We start from the raw sequence: 14986 nt of genomic DNA, 5'->3' as shown, positions 1-14986 counted from the left end.
TCAGACTGCTTGTTACATCGAATAATGCTATATTTGAGTTCTTCCAGAATAGCAACATAAACCCGAGGATAGCAGGGCAATGGCAAGAACTGGGCTTTCACCTCTGGCAGGCTCCATCTTTGAGAATGACAGTGGCAGCAGCACCCCCTAGAGGACACTCAGGGGCCAGGAACACCCATGAAGGGCTATTTTGCTCAGGGTCACCTAGGCTCCTGCTAAACTAAATCAATCAATTGCTTAATCAGGAATTTATAGCAGATACTTGAGGTCTCCTCCCAACGATGGATCACTAAACTTGCCACATTGCCAATTACATTAAAATTGCATTTATGACCTATAAGCAATTACGTTTCTTCAAAACTAGCTCTCTAGCTGAGATGAGGCCTAGAGAGTTGAAAAGTTTCCAGTTCCTTAACCCAGAAGAGCTGAAATTCTACCTGGATAACACTGGAAAAGTCAATTGCTCTAGGCCTTTTTCTCATATCTACAAGTGGGCACCCCCATCAATCATGTAGTATCAAAGTCAACAGATGGGGAAGTGCCCTGTAGAAATAGTAGGGGAAGAGCTACAAAAAATTCCAATAGAGCAATTTTCACACTGAAGCTATGGTGGTCAGTTATATACTATTTCCATCCCTCCTTCTTTACCAACAAGTCTGATTTTATCTGGAGAAGCACTCTTCCCTAGACTCTCTTGCAGCTATGGGGTGCCAAACGAGTTCCGGCCAATGGGACAGAAGTTGAGGGTTTCTGGGAAAACTTGGGTTCTCTTGCTGTATGTACTACTCCTTTCTGCTCTCCACGTTGCCTTTTGCCAGCTCTCTTTTTCCTGCCTGACACCTGGACAAGAGGTTGGAGGTGCACCAGCCATCTAGTATCTATGTTGCAACAGGCATAAGGATACAGGCCTACATGCTAAGAATGGTAGAGTGAAAACGTGGAGAGTCCAAGTGCTGGCGGGGCTGCTGGACTCCCCGGTTGTCCTAGGACAACCCCAGACTGACAAACACTGAACTTCTTGTTACATTAATTAAAGGTACTAACACTTTGGAACCTGTGGTTTACAAACTTATTTCTAATAAATACACAAAACAATTATTGGCTGGGTATGGTCGTTCACACCTGTAATCCTAGCACTTTGGGAGGCTGAAGCGGGAGGATCACTTGAGTTCAGGAGTTTGAGAACAGCCCGGGCAACACAGTGAGACCTTGTCTCTATTTAAAACAACAACAAACAAAAACTTCAAAAACCAATTCTCGATTTAAATTCTTTTCTTTGCAATCTCTCTTCAGGAAAGTGATTATCCAAACTGTTAATGCACAGTGTCACATTGCCAGCTATGCAATACTGTAAAATATACAATTTATCACTGTGTGACCAAATACGGATGTACTGGGGGCCTTCTTTGTGTAAAGCTGTGGAACAGCTGGGCGTGGTGGCTCACGCCTGTAATCCCAGTACTTTGGGAGGCTGACGCAGGTGGATCACTTGAGGTCAGGAGTTCAAGACCAGCCTGGCCAACATGGTTAAACCCCATCTCTACTTAAAATACGAAAATTAGCTGCGCTGTAATGGCACCTGCCTGTAGTCCCAACCACTTGGAGGCTGAGGCAGGATAATCGCTCGAATCCAGGAGGCGGAGATGGCAGTGAGCCGAGATTGAGATTGTGCCACTGCACTCCAGCCTGAATGACAGAGGGAGATCTTGTGTTAGAAAAAAAAAAAAAAAAAAAAAGCTGTGTAATATTTGCAGAATAATTTCCATAATGCATACATTTTAAAAATACGAGAGGTGGGAGAAAAGTGCAAATAGCTCTGTGCAGCATTCTGTTACTTCTGCACCTGCTCCCGTAATACCATAGAGGGGAAAAAAAGTAATGATAGGAGATTACATTTATCAAATGTTTACTTCGTGCTGGACATCATTCTAAATATTTTATTTGGAATTAATGAATTTAACCCTGAAACCCCCCTAGGATGTGGCCCTTGTATTATCACTCAAAACAGACACAGAAACAAGCCCAGCAATTCACAGTAACCGTTTCTGTGCCCATCCTACCAGAGCAGTGCTGCTCCTAACTTCCAAAAGCTTAACCAGCCCTCCCTCTAGCAGCAAATCTCAAAATTCAAGTTTCATGTAAAAGAAACTCACAAGTTCAAACACGACTATAAGATGAAACTAAGTAAAAATAAGCTTTCATACAGTTCTGTGTCTTGCAGTGCTTAGTGACTGGATGGGGAATGTGCAGCAAGAAGCACTCATTTACTCACACCTATGATAACACCTTGGCCAGCTGTGCTCTGTCATAAAATAAAGACACCACAGAAACAGGACGAGAGCAGGCGCATAACGGAACAGTTTGTCCACAGTAAAACATGCAGGGCTGAAGGGAAGTGGAAAAGTATTTGCTGACAATGCAGGTTACATGAAAGTAGCTTATCCACATATCCAACAGTCCAAGGCCTAAGGTCATTTTCAATGACACCACAGTCTCACGGCGCGCTCCAACAGATCTACAGATGAGCAAATGAGATGGTCAAACATTTAAACACTTCTGTAGCACCAAGAGCGTGAACAAAACAGTGACAATGTCTCTAGTAAAAACTCAAATGATTAAGAATTTTAGTTTACCGAAAAACAGCTCCACAGTTACTAGCAGCAGATCGTCACGTGTACTAAAATGTAAGGAATATTGGATGTGACTAAGATGTCTTCTAGTTTCTTTTTTTTTTTTTTGAGACAGAGTCTCGCTCTGTCACCCAGGCTGGAGTGCAGTGGCCAGATCTCAGCTCACTGCAAGCTCCGCCTCCCGGGTTCACGCCATTCTCCTGCCTCAGCCTCCCGAGTAGCTGGGACTACAGGCGCCCGCCACCTCGCCCGGCTAGTTTTTTGTATTTTTAGTAGAGACGGGGTTTCACCGTGTTAGCCAGGATGGTCTCGATCTCCTGACCTCGTGATCCGCCCGTCTCGGCCTCCCAAAGTGCTGGGATTACAGGCTTGAGCCACCGCGCCCGGCGATGTCTTCTAGTTTCAATCCTGAAACTCCTTGAAGATTTTACTGACGATATATTAAAGCAATCAGAGTTGGATTGTACTGTTAGATATTCCTTAATTTTATGGCCTGGATCAATTAGGTTTTGAAAATTGTACACTTCTATTATTTTATTTTTGAGACGGAGTCTCGCTCTGTTACCCAGGCTGGAGTGCAGTGGTATGATCTCAGCTCACTGCAACCTCTGCCTCCCGGGTTCAAGTGATTCTTCTACCTCAGTCTCCCGAGTAGCTGGGATTACAGGTGTGTGCCACCACGCCTGGCTGATTTTCTATTTTTAGTTGAGATGGGGTTTCGTTGGCCAGGCTGGTCTTAAAACTCCTGCCCTCAAGGTGATCCACCCACCTCGGCCTCCCAAAGTGCTGGGATTACAGGCGTGAGCCACTGCGCCCGGCCCTACACTTCTATTTTAAATATATAAGTCAAAGTGAAGTCGTTTATTAAGAAATAGAGGAAAATAGTTTTTTGGCAACGCACTGATGATGCTGTGCTGTACACACCTACAGGTCTAAGAAAGAAAAACAGAAATGGATGACATTGTCACTCTACCTGGATTGTTTAAAAAGAAAAAAAAAGGCAGCACTACTAGGGTGAGACGTTTTCATCTGCTACAGACCACAAACTGGGACGGATGCAAGGAGGTAACGCAATGGTCATCTTTTAACAAATAACAGAAATGATATATCCACGAGTGTCACTCCTTTCAAGATCATCAGTCTCTTGACGTAACTTACAAGTTTATAGAAATGCTGTCATTTTCTGAACAAATTGTTTCCCAGAAATGCAGCATTTTTAGTTTTTTTCCCTAACCCCAAACTAAGATGTATGGGTAAAAGTTACAATCAGGATTACTGAGACTATAAAATTATCTTTATAGAGATATAGGCAATTATCAACTCTTTTTTTGTGAGACAGGGGTCTTGCTCTGTTGCCCAGGCTGGAGTACAGTGGCATGATCTTGGCTCACTGCAACCTCTGCCTCCCAGGCTCAAGCCATCCTCCCATCAAGCCCTAGAAATAGAGCTTCTGAAATTAACCACAGGCTTTTCAAAGTTTTCTTAGGCAATGCTTTGAGCATTTGCTATTAGTTCAAAGAAATATGTTAGAACAAGACAAAACAGCCACACAGCGTTAACAAATACATTTTAAAGTCATTGCCTCCACCTCTCACCCAGGATAAAAATATGTATATATATATTTTTTGAGACAAGAGTCTTGCTCTGTCACCTAGGCTGGAGTGTGCAATGGCGTGATCCTGGCTCACTGCAACTTCACCTCCCGGATTCAAACAGTTCTCGTGCCTCAGCCTCAGTAGCTGGGACTATAGACATGAGCCACAATAACTGGCTGATGTTTTGCATTTTAGTAGAGACGGGGTTTCATCATGTTGTCCAGGCTGGTCTCCAACTCCTGAGCTCAGGCAATCTGCCAGTCTCAGCCTCCCAGTGCCAGGATCACAGGTGTGAGCCACCGCACCTGGCCTTATTTTATGCTTTTTGATAGCAAACCATTATTGTGGCTGTTCCCTATGTTAGGGTATCTAATATTCCAAATTAATTCATATAATGAAGTGATGCCTTACCCTGTATTGCACTCTTAAGGTTTCTTGGTTCATTTAACACAGAAATTCTGATCAGGTTTTTATTGTGCTCAAATTAGAACTGTTTCCCTGGGTCTGATAGAGAAACATTGATAAGAAAATTATTCTGAACTTGATTTAGAAAGGGAAAACTTCCCCAACTACTCCGGAGGCTGAGGCAGGAGAATCACTTGAACCTGGGAGTCAGAGGCTGCAGTGAGCTGAGATCGTGCCAGTGCACTCCAGCCTGGGAGACAGAGTGAGACTTTGTCTCAGAAAAAAAAAAAAAAAAAAAAAAGGAAAACTTCATGTTTACTGCCCACCCACACATTTCTAGAAACCTTCCTACTTTGGAGCTTTGTAATAAATTCAAAATGATGGCAAAACACCATTAAAAGGTTTAAAATAGTTATCACTAAAAATACTAGAATGTTCTCTGAAAACCTATTAAGACATTTAAATATTCTTTTATGCTGTTCTGATCAAAAGAAAGAATAAAAGTTTAGGAAAGGTTAAAAATGCAAATTTTTTTAAAAAGTTTATTTCTAGCCCTGAAAGAACAAAATTATTGAACAAAGTCGTAAAATACAGCAGTTAATGTCAATGTATAACAATTAAATAATCGAACGGGATTAAATTAAAAATAAAAGGCATTATAAAATTTGAAGACAACAGAAAAGACAGACTACTTTTACTTAATTCCACTTCCATCAAAACAAGGGAAAAAAAGCCAATGCGTTCCAACGTTGAATTCCAAACATAACTGTTTCTCTTACTAAAGAATAAAAGTGTGCTTGACAGAATTATCCATTTCTTTCTGCCTCTCTCAGCAGCATTCTAGAGGAGTGAATGGGAAAGACTTCCATTCCTTCAAAGGAGGCCAGTGCTTGCTTCTTTCTAACTCCAGTCTCATCTACCACAGCATCTTTGCCAGAGTGTTCAATCAATGTGTTGAGGGAGAAAAAAGAAGGGGTGTATATATTTTTTCTTATATACACAACACTATCAAAAAGCTCATTTTACCAGTTTCAATACCTACTGTGGGAGGAGCGGAGACAGGAAGATAATCTGCTTTTTGTATTACAATGAAGTTCTACTATAAAAAACCCCAAATGAGTATTAATCTGGATTTTAACTAAAATCTATAATATTTTGACACTGCCATTTTACTAGATGTGGATCTCAGCATATTTTAAAAGATTTAGACTCAAAAATTGATGCAAATTCTTTAAGCACCTTTTTTTTTTTTTTTTTTTTTTAATTTTAGCTATTACCTGATCAGATCTAAAATTATTCTGGCCAGAATACAGTATATACAAACATGTATTTAAGTGAGCCCTATAAAGAAATACTCATAGGTAGTTTAAAATTGCTTGTTAAAGGCACAGGCTCATTTACAATTGGTGGTTACTAGACTGTAAGCAGCTTAACACTTATATGTTAAAGGGAAGAGAATTAATACTGTGTGCCAGGCACTCAACACATGAAGACAGAGTTGTATTGGCCTTGGTGTCTTAGGCTGCACAACTGCTCGTTTACTATTCTAGGTAGGATAAAATGTTACATGTTTCATAGTTTCCCAGTTTTAACTGTCCCTAAAAGCAGCAGAAGAAAAAAGAAAAAGAGATGATAACTTTAAGTCTAAAATAAAATAAATAAGTACTATAGTAATACTGTCCTAATAACACAAGAGGACTGACTATTAAGTTAACTTTTAGATTTAAATGGGAATTTTCATTCTAAAGTGATGACAAAAAGGGGGATATAAATGGCAATTACTTAAAAAACATGAGGCCAGGCGCAGTGGCTCACGCCTGTAATTGCAGCACTTTGGGAGGTCAAGGTGGGCAGATTGCTCGAGCTGAGGAGTTGGAGATCAGCCTGGGCAACATGGTGAGACTCTGTCTCTAACAAAAATACAAAAAATTAGCTGGGTGTGGTGGTGTGGTGGCGTGCACCTGTGGTCTCTGCTACTCAGGAGGCTGAGGCACGAGAATTGCTTGAACCCAGGAAGCTGAGGTTGCAGCGAGCTGAGATCACACCACTGCACTCCAGCCTGGGTGACAGAGTGAGACTGTATCAAAAAATAAAAATAAAAAATAAAAATCATGAATCTTGATTCAGATATAATTTTTTTCAACAAGTTCTGAATGTTTTAATTTAAAATTAATCACAATTCTGTATTGCTTTTAAGATTTTGTTTAAAAATGACACATTTCAAAATTAACCAAAGTATATTTCTGTTAGAGGTTTATCCACGTAACTTAAGAATAAACCACAGTGTAGCTCCCTTAACCAAAGAGCCAGGTTTGAATGACTGAAGTCAGTTGCCAGCAATGGATGTGCAGGTAACTATCGAAGAAGTTGTAACTACAAATCCCAAACTGCTTCTATCAATGGAAAAGCCCTTTGTTGAGTCACAAGCCTGAAACGAGGCATTGGCACATAGTCAGTGAGGATGGGCTTTGACTCAGGAGGGAAGTGCCTCTGAGGGCACGAGGATCACAGTCTTCTCATCTAGGCGGTTTTCTATTTCATGGGTAGCATCTTCTTTATCACAATGCATCCAACTGTTTACAAAGAATGTTAACATGCGGAACTCAGGTGGCACTGCAGCTTTCTGCCAGAAGTAAACCAGTTTCTGTAATTCAGTAATAGCTGTAGAAGGCCAATATATTCCAGAGAAAAATGAAGTCAAGAATTATATTGAAAACAGAGACCATTAAGTGCTCTAAATATGTTTCATTAATTATTTTACTCATTTCTCTGAAAACCTTCTTGCCTTATCAATAAAAAAGTCACTTCTCTCCTTATAATTGTATCTTAACATAGATATAGCGGGAATAAAATAATGGAAATAAAACCCTTCTAGTTTCCCCAATGTATACTACAACAGCAAAATGATTTTTTATTCATGATTTATACTGCAGGATGGTAAGCGGGGGGAAGTTAATGGGGGAAGGGGGATGGTGGGAACAAAATGCCAGAACCAAACCACAGATACTTGAACAACACCTACTCCAAAAGCAAAACTACGAATAAAGGAGAAGGAGAGGAGAGGAAAAAAGAGAAGAGAGGAGAAGGGGAGGGGAGAAGGGAGGACACTCAAATAATTAATGCTACAGGTCTCAGACCTTTCAGAATCTTTAAAAGAAGCAAATTATTGCTATCAACACGCACATTTCATTTTCCTTTCTCATTTTTTATAAGTCTCTACTTATTTGGAAAAAAAAAAAAACTAAAGTAACTCAACATCTCAAATGATCTATAAATTCACCAAGAAATACTCTGTCACTCAAGTTCTCACAGACAATGCCACACTGATGATGACCCCGGGCAACGCGCCCCCGGCCGATTTGCTATCAGCTGCTTCTCTGTAACACTAACATTCTCCTTCATGAGTGTAATCTCTTCTCACTACATCAGAGCTCACCAAAGTCCACATCTCTCACTCTGCCTCTGCTAGTCCCAAATATTTTTCTCCTTTAAGTGGAAAAAAGCTAATTTTAAGTTCCAAAAATTCACTGGTTATTATGTTATTTGCCATGGGAGGGGGGTATCTGTGAGGTGAGAGAGGATTAAGGAAAAACAAAAAGAACAAACCTAAACCTAAAATTGCAACATATACAGAAATTTATTTCCAAATTGAGGGGGGAAAGGAGAGAAGAGGAAGGTAGTGGCACTAACCAAAGTCATAAAGCCCAGGTTGGAACAAGAACAAATCACTTTGGTTCCTGGAGCCAAACCTGAAGGGGAAACAAGCAGAAGGGAAGACAAAGTGGGAAGAAGTCTACAGTCAATGGGAATCTTTTTCTATCTCAATGATTTAGTTATAAATAGAGATTATTAGTCTTCTCTCTATACATGTAACAAATGCCAAACTTACTACCACGGAATTTCTAAAACGGACTTTTTCACATTTGTTAAAAAAGGTAAAAATCACATACTCTTCTTCCCTTCCTTCAGGTCAAGTTCTGAACTAAAATATTACATGTAATAACAGCTGGTCCTAACTTTTATACAAAGTGAAACTATATAGAGCTCCTTTGCCAACATAAGGAGCTACATAATTTCTATTACACTTGCCTAGGCATGAGAAACTCAAAAGCAACTCAAAAGGAGCAAGTCCAGGGAAAAGAAAGCTATGAAGGAGAGAAAGACTAGCAGATAAACAAATACTCTGAAAAACTCCAATCTGCCATTCAAGTATTGGAAATACCCCAAAGGGGACAATGAATGGGATCTATTACAACAAAGTCAGCAAAGTAAAATGCAAATCTCACACATGATAAATGGCCCTGATAGGCTGTTTGCTGAAAGACCTAAGGCTAGTGATTCAGTCCACAATTCCTTTTGGACCCTAAAGAAGGGGTTCATATAAAAGTCATACTTTTCTTTTTGCAATTTTCTCTTGGTTGTCTTCAGAGAATAGTCACTTGCTTCTTTCATTCAGGTTATGCAGATCATTTCTTTAAACCCCAAAAAGAGTAATAACTTTTCATCTACTAAAAGGCTTCTTGTAGAAAATGAAAAAAAGAACATGAGGCCACAGCAGTGATGTTAACGGTTACTCTTCATTGCTTCTTTAGCTGCCATGATCAGTGGTGTCAAGCTAGATAATGGTTTGGCCAGTTTCAAGAAGGGATGCTGCCAGAAAGAAGGGGAAAAATAAATGTATAAGTGCTATTCATCAGATTAGAAACAAAGTAAGTTTGTTCAATTAAGCCCCAAAGACTACTTGTCGATCATAATTTATTTAATAAACTAAACACATATTAATACCTTCATAAGACTAACATCATCAATGCATTATTTCAGAGTTGAATGAAAGCAGAATCATTTCAGTTTGACAAATACACACAAATATACACATGCCAGCAATAAAGAGGTCTGAGGACTGTAAACAGGTCCGAGGACCGATACTACGCACAGACTGTAAACAGGTCAGAGGACCGATACTACTATGCGCAGACTGTAAACAGGTCTGAGGATTGATACTATGCACAAACTGCACACTGTGGTATTGTCAGAATTTTATTCCCAGCAGATGAAACACCCCCCTTTCTTTTTTTTTTTTAATACTTTAAGTTCTAGGGTACATGTGCACAACGTGCAGGTTTGTTACATATGTCTACATGTGCCATGTTGGTGTGCTGCACCCATTAACTCGTCCTTTACATTAGGTATTTCTCCTAATGCTATCCCTCCCCTCTCTCCCCTCCCCACGACAGGCCCCATGTGTGATGTTCCCCACCCTGTGTCCATCTCATTGCTCAACTCCCACTTACGAGAACATGCGGTGTTTGGTTTTCTGTTCCTGTGTTAGTTTGCTCAGAAAGATAGGATGAAACCCTAAATTGCAGCAGTTGCCATACCGCTAGTGATCAATGAATAGTGAAATCTAATTATTAGCCCTAGGAAAATTTTCTGTTGGTTACCACAAGAGTCAACTATTCCCCCAAATGAAATCATTTTTAAATTTACCTGTAATAATTCTTTGGCTGAACCCCTTTTTTCCACATCCATTTCCAAACATCGATTTAAGAAATCTCGAAATATTGGAGAAAGTTTCTCTGGATTCTGAAGTTCTGGGGTTCCATTAGTTGCTATTAGGTACAAGGCCTAAAAATAGAAGAACATCTTTGATCCACTTAAGATAGCCCAGCACGGCCGGGCGTGGTGGCTCACGCCTGTAATCCCAGCACTTTGGGAGGCTGAGGCGGGCGGATCACGAAGTCAGGAGATTGAGACCACCCTGGCTAATATGGTGAAACCCCGTCTCTACTAAAAATGCGGGCGCCTGTAGTCCCAGCTACTCGGGAGGCTGAGGCAGGAGAATGGCGTGAACCCGGGAGGCAGAGGTTGCAGTGAGCCGAGATGGCGCCACTGCACTCCAGCCTGGGCAACAGAGAGAGACTCTGTCTCAAAAAAAGAAAAGGATAGCTCAGCACAGTCACAGAGCCGTGAATAAAGTCCATGAACTTTTCTTCTTTAAAGAAAATCATCATAAATACTAAACTGGGCTTATCATTATCTCATTTAAATTTAAATTTGATACTTTCCTCTTATTTTTAGATGTTACATTTCTCTAAGTTATTTTTCCAAAATCAGATTCACATTTGGTTTTTCTTTAGTTATAAATGCAATACATATTGCTTTTGTTTTGTTTTGTTTTGTTTTTTTTGTTGAGATGGAGTCTCACTCTGTCATCAAGGCTGGAGTGCAGTGGTGCAATCTTGGCTCACTGCAACCTCTGCCTCCCGGGTTCAAGTGATTCTCCTGCCTCAGCCTCCAGAGCAGCTGGGATTACAGATGCCACTATGACCAGCTAATCTTCGTATTTTTAGTAGAGATGGGGTTTCACCATATTGGTCAGGCTGGTCTTGAGCTCTTGACTTCAACTGATCCATCTGCCTCGGCCTCCCAAAGTGTTAGGATTACAGGCGTGAGCCACTGTGCCCAGTTCATATTGCTTTAAAAAATAAAACAATGTTAATAATTAAAAATAACCACAATCTCACCATTGATCATCCTGCTTAGTTTTTTCAAATTTTTTTCAAGTCATACATATCATTAAAAAAAATGAGATTTATGAAAACTTAAAAAAAAAAAAAAATTAGGCTGGGCATGGTGGCCCATGCATGTAATCCTAGCACTCTAAGTTGCTGAGACAAGTGGATTGCCTGAGCTCAGGAGCTCGAGACCAGGCTGGGCAACATGGCAAAACCCCATCACTACTAAAAATCCAAAAAAAAAAAAAAAAAATTAGCCGGGTGTGGTGGCACACTCCTGTAGTTCCAGCTACTTGGGAGGCTGAGGCAGAAGAACGCTTGAACGTGGGGGGTGGAGGTTGCAGTGAGTGGAGACTGCACCCTGAACTCCAGCCTGGGCAACAGAGTAAGACTCTGTCTCAAAAATAAAAACCAAAAAACAAATTATCCCAGGTCATCATTACTAATAACTACCTAGATCTATAAAACTACCGTAATGGCTTAAGTAAACACTGCCTTATATGAATATTTCCTAATTTAATCAACTCCCTTTAGAAAATCCTTATGTAGTTCTAATTATTTCCTTTACAGTTCTATAAATTTAATTAATTTATTTATTTTTGAGACAGAGTCTGGCTCTGTGGCCCAGACTGGAATGCAATGGTGCGATCTCAGCTCAATGCAACCTTCACCTCCTGAGTTCAAGCGATTCTCCTGCCTCAGTCTTCCGAGTAGTTAATTTTTTGTATTTTCAGTAGAGACGGGGTTTCACTATGTTGGCCAGGCTGGTCTTAAACTCCTGACCTTGTGATCCACCTGCCTCGGCCTTGCAAAGTGCTGGGATTACAGGTGTGAGCCACTGCATCCAGCCTATTTATTTTTCCTTTGAGACACAGTCTCGCTCTGTTGCCCAGGCTGGAGTGCAGTGGCATGATCTCAGCACACGGCAACCTCTGCCTCCCGGGTTCCAGCAATTCTCGCATCTCAGCCTCCTGAGTAGCTGGAGGTACAGGCAGGCACCACTATGACCGACTAATTTTTGTATTTTTAGTAGAGATGGGGTTTCACCACATTGGCCAGGCTGGTCTCAAACTCCTGACCTCAAGGGATCTGCCCACCTTGGCCTCCCAAGTGCTGAGATTACAGGTGTGAGCCACTGCACCTGGTCCTGAATTATTATTTTTAATTGACTATTTTTTTTTTTAGAAGTTTTAGGTTTAGAGAAAATTGAGCAGAGAGTACAGAGTTCCCACATGCAGCCTCCCTAATTGGAGTGTTATTATTATCTGCATTATTATACTATGGGACACTTGTTACTAATGAACCAATATTGATACATTTCTATTAAACTAAAGCCCTCAGTTTACATAAGAGTTCACTCTGTATTACATTATATAGTCCTATGTTTTTTTTATGCAGTCTCGATATGTTGCCCAGACTGGCCTTGAACTCCTGGGCTCAAGAGATGCTCCTGCTTCAGCCTTTCAAGTAGCGGGGACTACGGGTGTGCACCACCATGTCTAGCTGTTCCATGGGTTTTGAAAATGAACACTGTCCAGTGTCCACCATTATAGTATCATACAAAGTAATTTCAGTGCCCAAAAAACTCCCTGTGCTTCATCTACTCATCCTCTCTACCCTCCTGCCCCTGCCAAACTCCATAACCACTGATCATTTTTACTCTCTATAGTTGAAACAATAGGTAGCCTTTTTAGACTGGGTTCTTTCACTAAGCAATATGCATTTAAAGTTCTTACAACTGAAATGCAGTTGTAAGATTGTTTTAATGAGCTTGTGTGGTAATTCTTTTATCTGTGCCAGTTCTGTGTCTGTTTCAGTTGACTAGATGTTTTTCTCATTATAGTTTGCATTTGCCTGCTCCTTTGCCTATCTGGTAAACTTTGACTGGATGTCTGGGTGCTTGCTGGGTCCTGGCTATTTCTGTATTCCTACAAATACGCTTTTTCTCCCCCTTTAGGCAGATAAAATCTTGTTTTATTTGAATGACTGTATCTATGTAATCACCAAGATCCACTATGTATAGACAAGAGAGGGAGACCTTTATTCTTAGTTTCTTCCTCCTGGGACAGTCTTAATGATTTTCTCCTTCTTGGACCAGTGCTTTCCTGGTCTTAGCCCCACGTGCCCTGGCCTGGTCAACCAGAAGCTTCTTGAGGCCTTGTCTATATTTAGCATGCAATGAGTTCCCAAAGAACCTGCTTGTTTTTGAACATGTCCCCCTTCACTTCACGTACACGTGAAGGCCAATCTTCGTGGATTCACAGTGTCTTCTGAGCAGCTGGGATGGAATTCTCGTCTTCCTCATCCATGTTGCCTTTTTGGTAATTTGTGCATTAGCAGTTATGCCCATATGCCTGTGGACCAAGGTGGTTTTTTTTTTTTTTTTTTTTTTTTTTTTTTTTGAGACAGAATCTCTCTCTCACCCAGTTTCAAGCAATTCTCCCGCCTCAGCCTCCTGAGTAGCTGGGAATACAGGTGCCTGCCACCGCGCCTGGCTCATTTTTGAATTTTTAGTAGAGATGAGGTTTCACCATGTTAGGCTGGTCATGAACTCCTGACCTCAAGTGATCTGCCCACCTCAGCCTCCCAAAGTGCTGAGATTACAGGCATGAGCCACCATGCCCGACCCAAGGTGTTTTTTTTTTTTTTTTTTTTTTTTTTTTTTTTTTTTCAGGATCCAGCCTGGGAATGGATAGTCACAGGCGTGCAGAAGATCAGCCCATCTTTGGAAAGCTTCTGGATCTGCTGATAGGAGCTGGTGCTGGTGATTTCACCAGTCTCACCGGGGTTCAAGTATACCTTTTTGTCACAGTGAAGGCCACTGGAGGCGAGCCTCTTCTGAAGCCTGAGTGCGCTCCTGGCTATTGGCACAGTCCTGTAATATTCTTCAGCTTTGTACAGGAAAGCAGTTAAGTGACTTGGGAACAGATCCCGTTGGTCTCTCTCTCTCATGTAGACTCCTCTTTCAAAATACATCCAGAATCACACCACTTTTCACCACCTCCACTGATACCGTCCTGGTCGAGGCTATCATCACTGCTTGCCTGAATTATTACATCAGCCTCCTAATTGGTCTTCTGCTCTGCCTTTGCCTTCCTCAAGCATCTCTCAACAAAGTAGCCAGGGCAATCCTATTAAAACCTAAGGACACCAACTTACTCTTCTGCTCAAATCTCTCTAACAGTTTCCCCATCCAGCCTCCAGTAAAAGCCAGAATCCTTCCAAAGGTCTCATAAGGCACTACAGCCTGGCCTGGTTTCTTCGCAGATTGACCGCACCTCTTGCTGTCTGCTCAGTGGAGGCCAGCTATGCTGAGGTCCGTCATCACCTCTTGATACACCAGGCACGCTCCTGCTTTAGGGCTTTTGCCCGTGCTGTGCCTTCTGTTTAGAATGCTTTCCCCTTAGGTAAGTATCACTCTCGCACTTCTTGTGTCCAAATGTCACCTCACCTCAGTGAAGCCCTCCCTATGCACGCTTTTGATTTAATTTTAAAATTTATTTTTATCGTATTTTTTTGGAGACAGGGCCTAGCTGTCACCCAAGCTGGAGTGCAGTGATGTGAGAACAGCTCACGGCAGCCTCATCTTCCTTGGGCCCAAGTGACCCACCCACTGAGGCGGGATGGTCCCAGTTAGTTGTGACTACAGGCACACACTAACATGCTTGGTTAATTTTTAAATTTTTTTGTGGAGATGGGGTCTCACTATGTTGCCTAGGCTGGCCTTGAACTCCTAGGCTCAAGAAATCCTCCCACCTTGGCCTCCCAAAATACTGGGATGACAGGCATGAGCCACTGTGCCCAGCTCTCCAAGCACCTTTTGAAAGTAAACACCCTAACC

The 14986-nt window shown here is 41.4% G+C and overlaps 1 protein-coding gene across 4 annotated transcripts in view; it reads right to left on the bottom strand.

The window, feature by feature from the left end:
- Positions 1-5158: 5158 nt before the first annotated feature.
- The window catches only part of PAK2 (p21 (RAC1) activated kinase 2), a 116722-nt gene continuing 106894 nt past the window's right edge, over positions 5159-14986 (bottom strand). For 3 of the 4 annotated variants that reach the window (XM_010381184.2, XM_030936813.1, XM_010381182.2), the window contains exons 14-15: positions 10118-10255; positions 5159-9280 (exon numbers count right to left, since the gene is read on the bottom strand). In XM_010381184.2, coding sequence (XP_010379486.1) covers positions 9194-9280; positions 10118-10255 — 225 coding nt within the window. In that variant the 3' untranslated portion in view covers positions 5159-9193. The remainder of the gene's footprint in view (positions 9281-10117; positions 10256-14986) is intronic. The other variant, XR_004058946.1, reaches the window with a different exon arrangement.

The sequence above is a fragment of the Rhinopithecus roxellana genome, chromosome 1 (assembly GCF_007565055.1).
Source record: "Rhinopithecus roxellana isolate Shanxi Qingling chromosome 1, ASM756505v1, whole genome shotgun sequence".
Lineage (NCBI taxonomy): Eukaryota > Metazoa > Chordata > Mammalia > Primates > Cercopithecidae > Rhinopithecus > Rhinopithecus roxellana.
The sequence above is the reverse complement of the archived record's forward strand: the minus strand, read 5'-3'. Positions and strand labels throughout refer to the sequence as shown.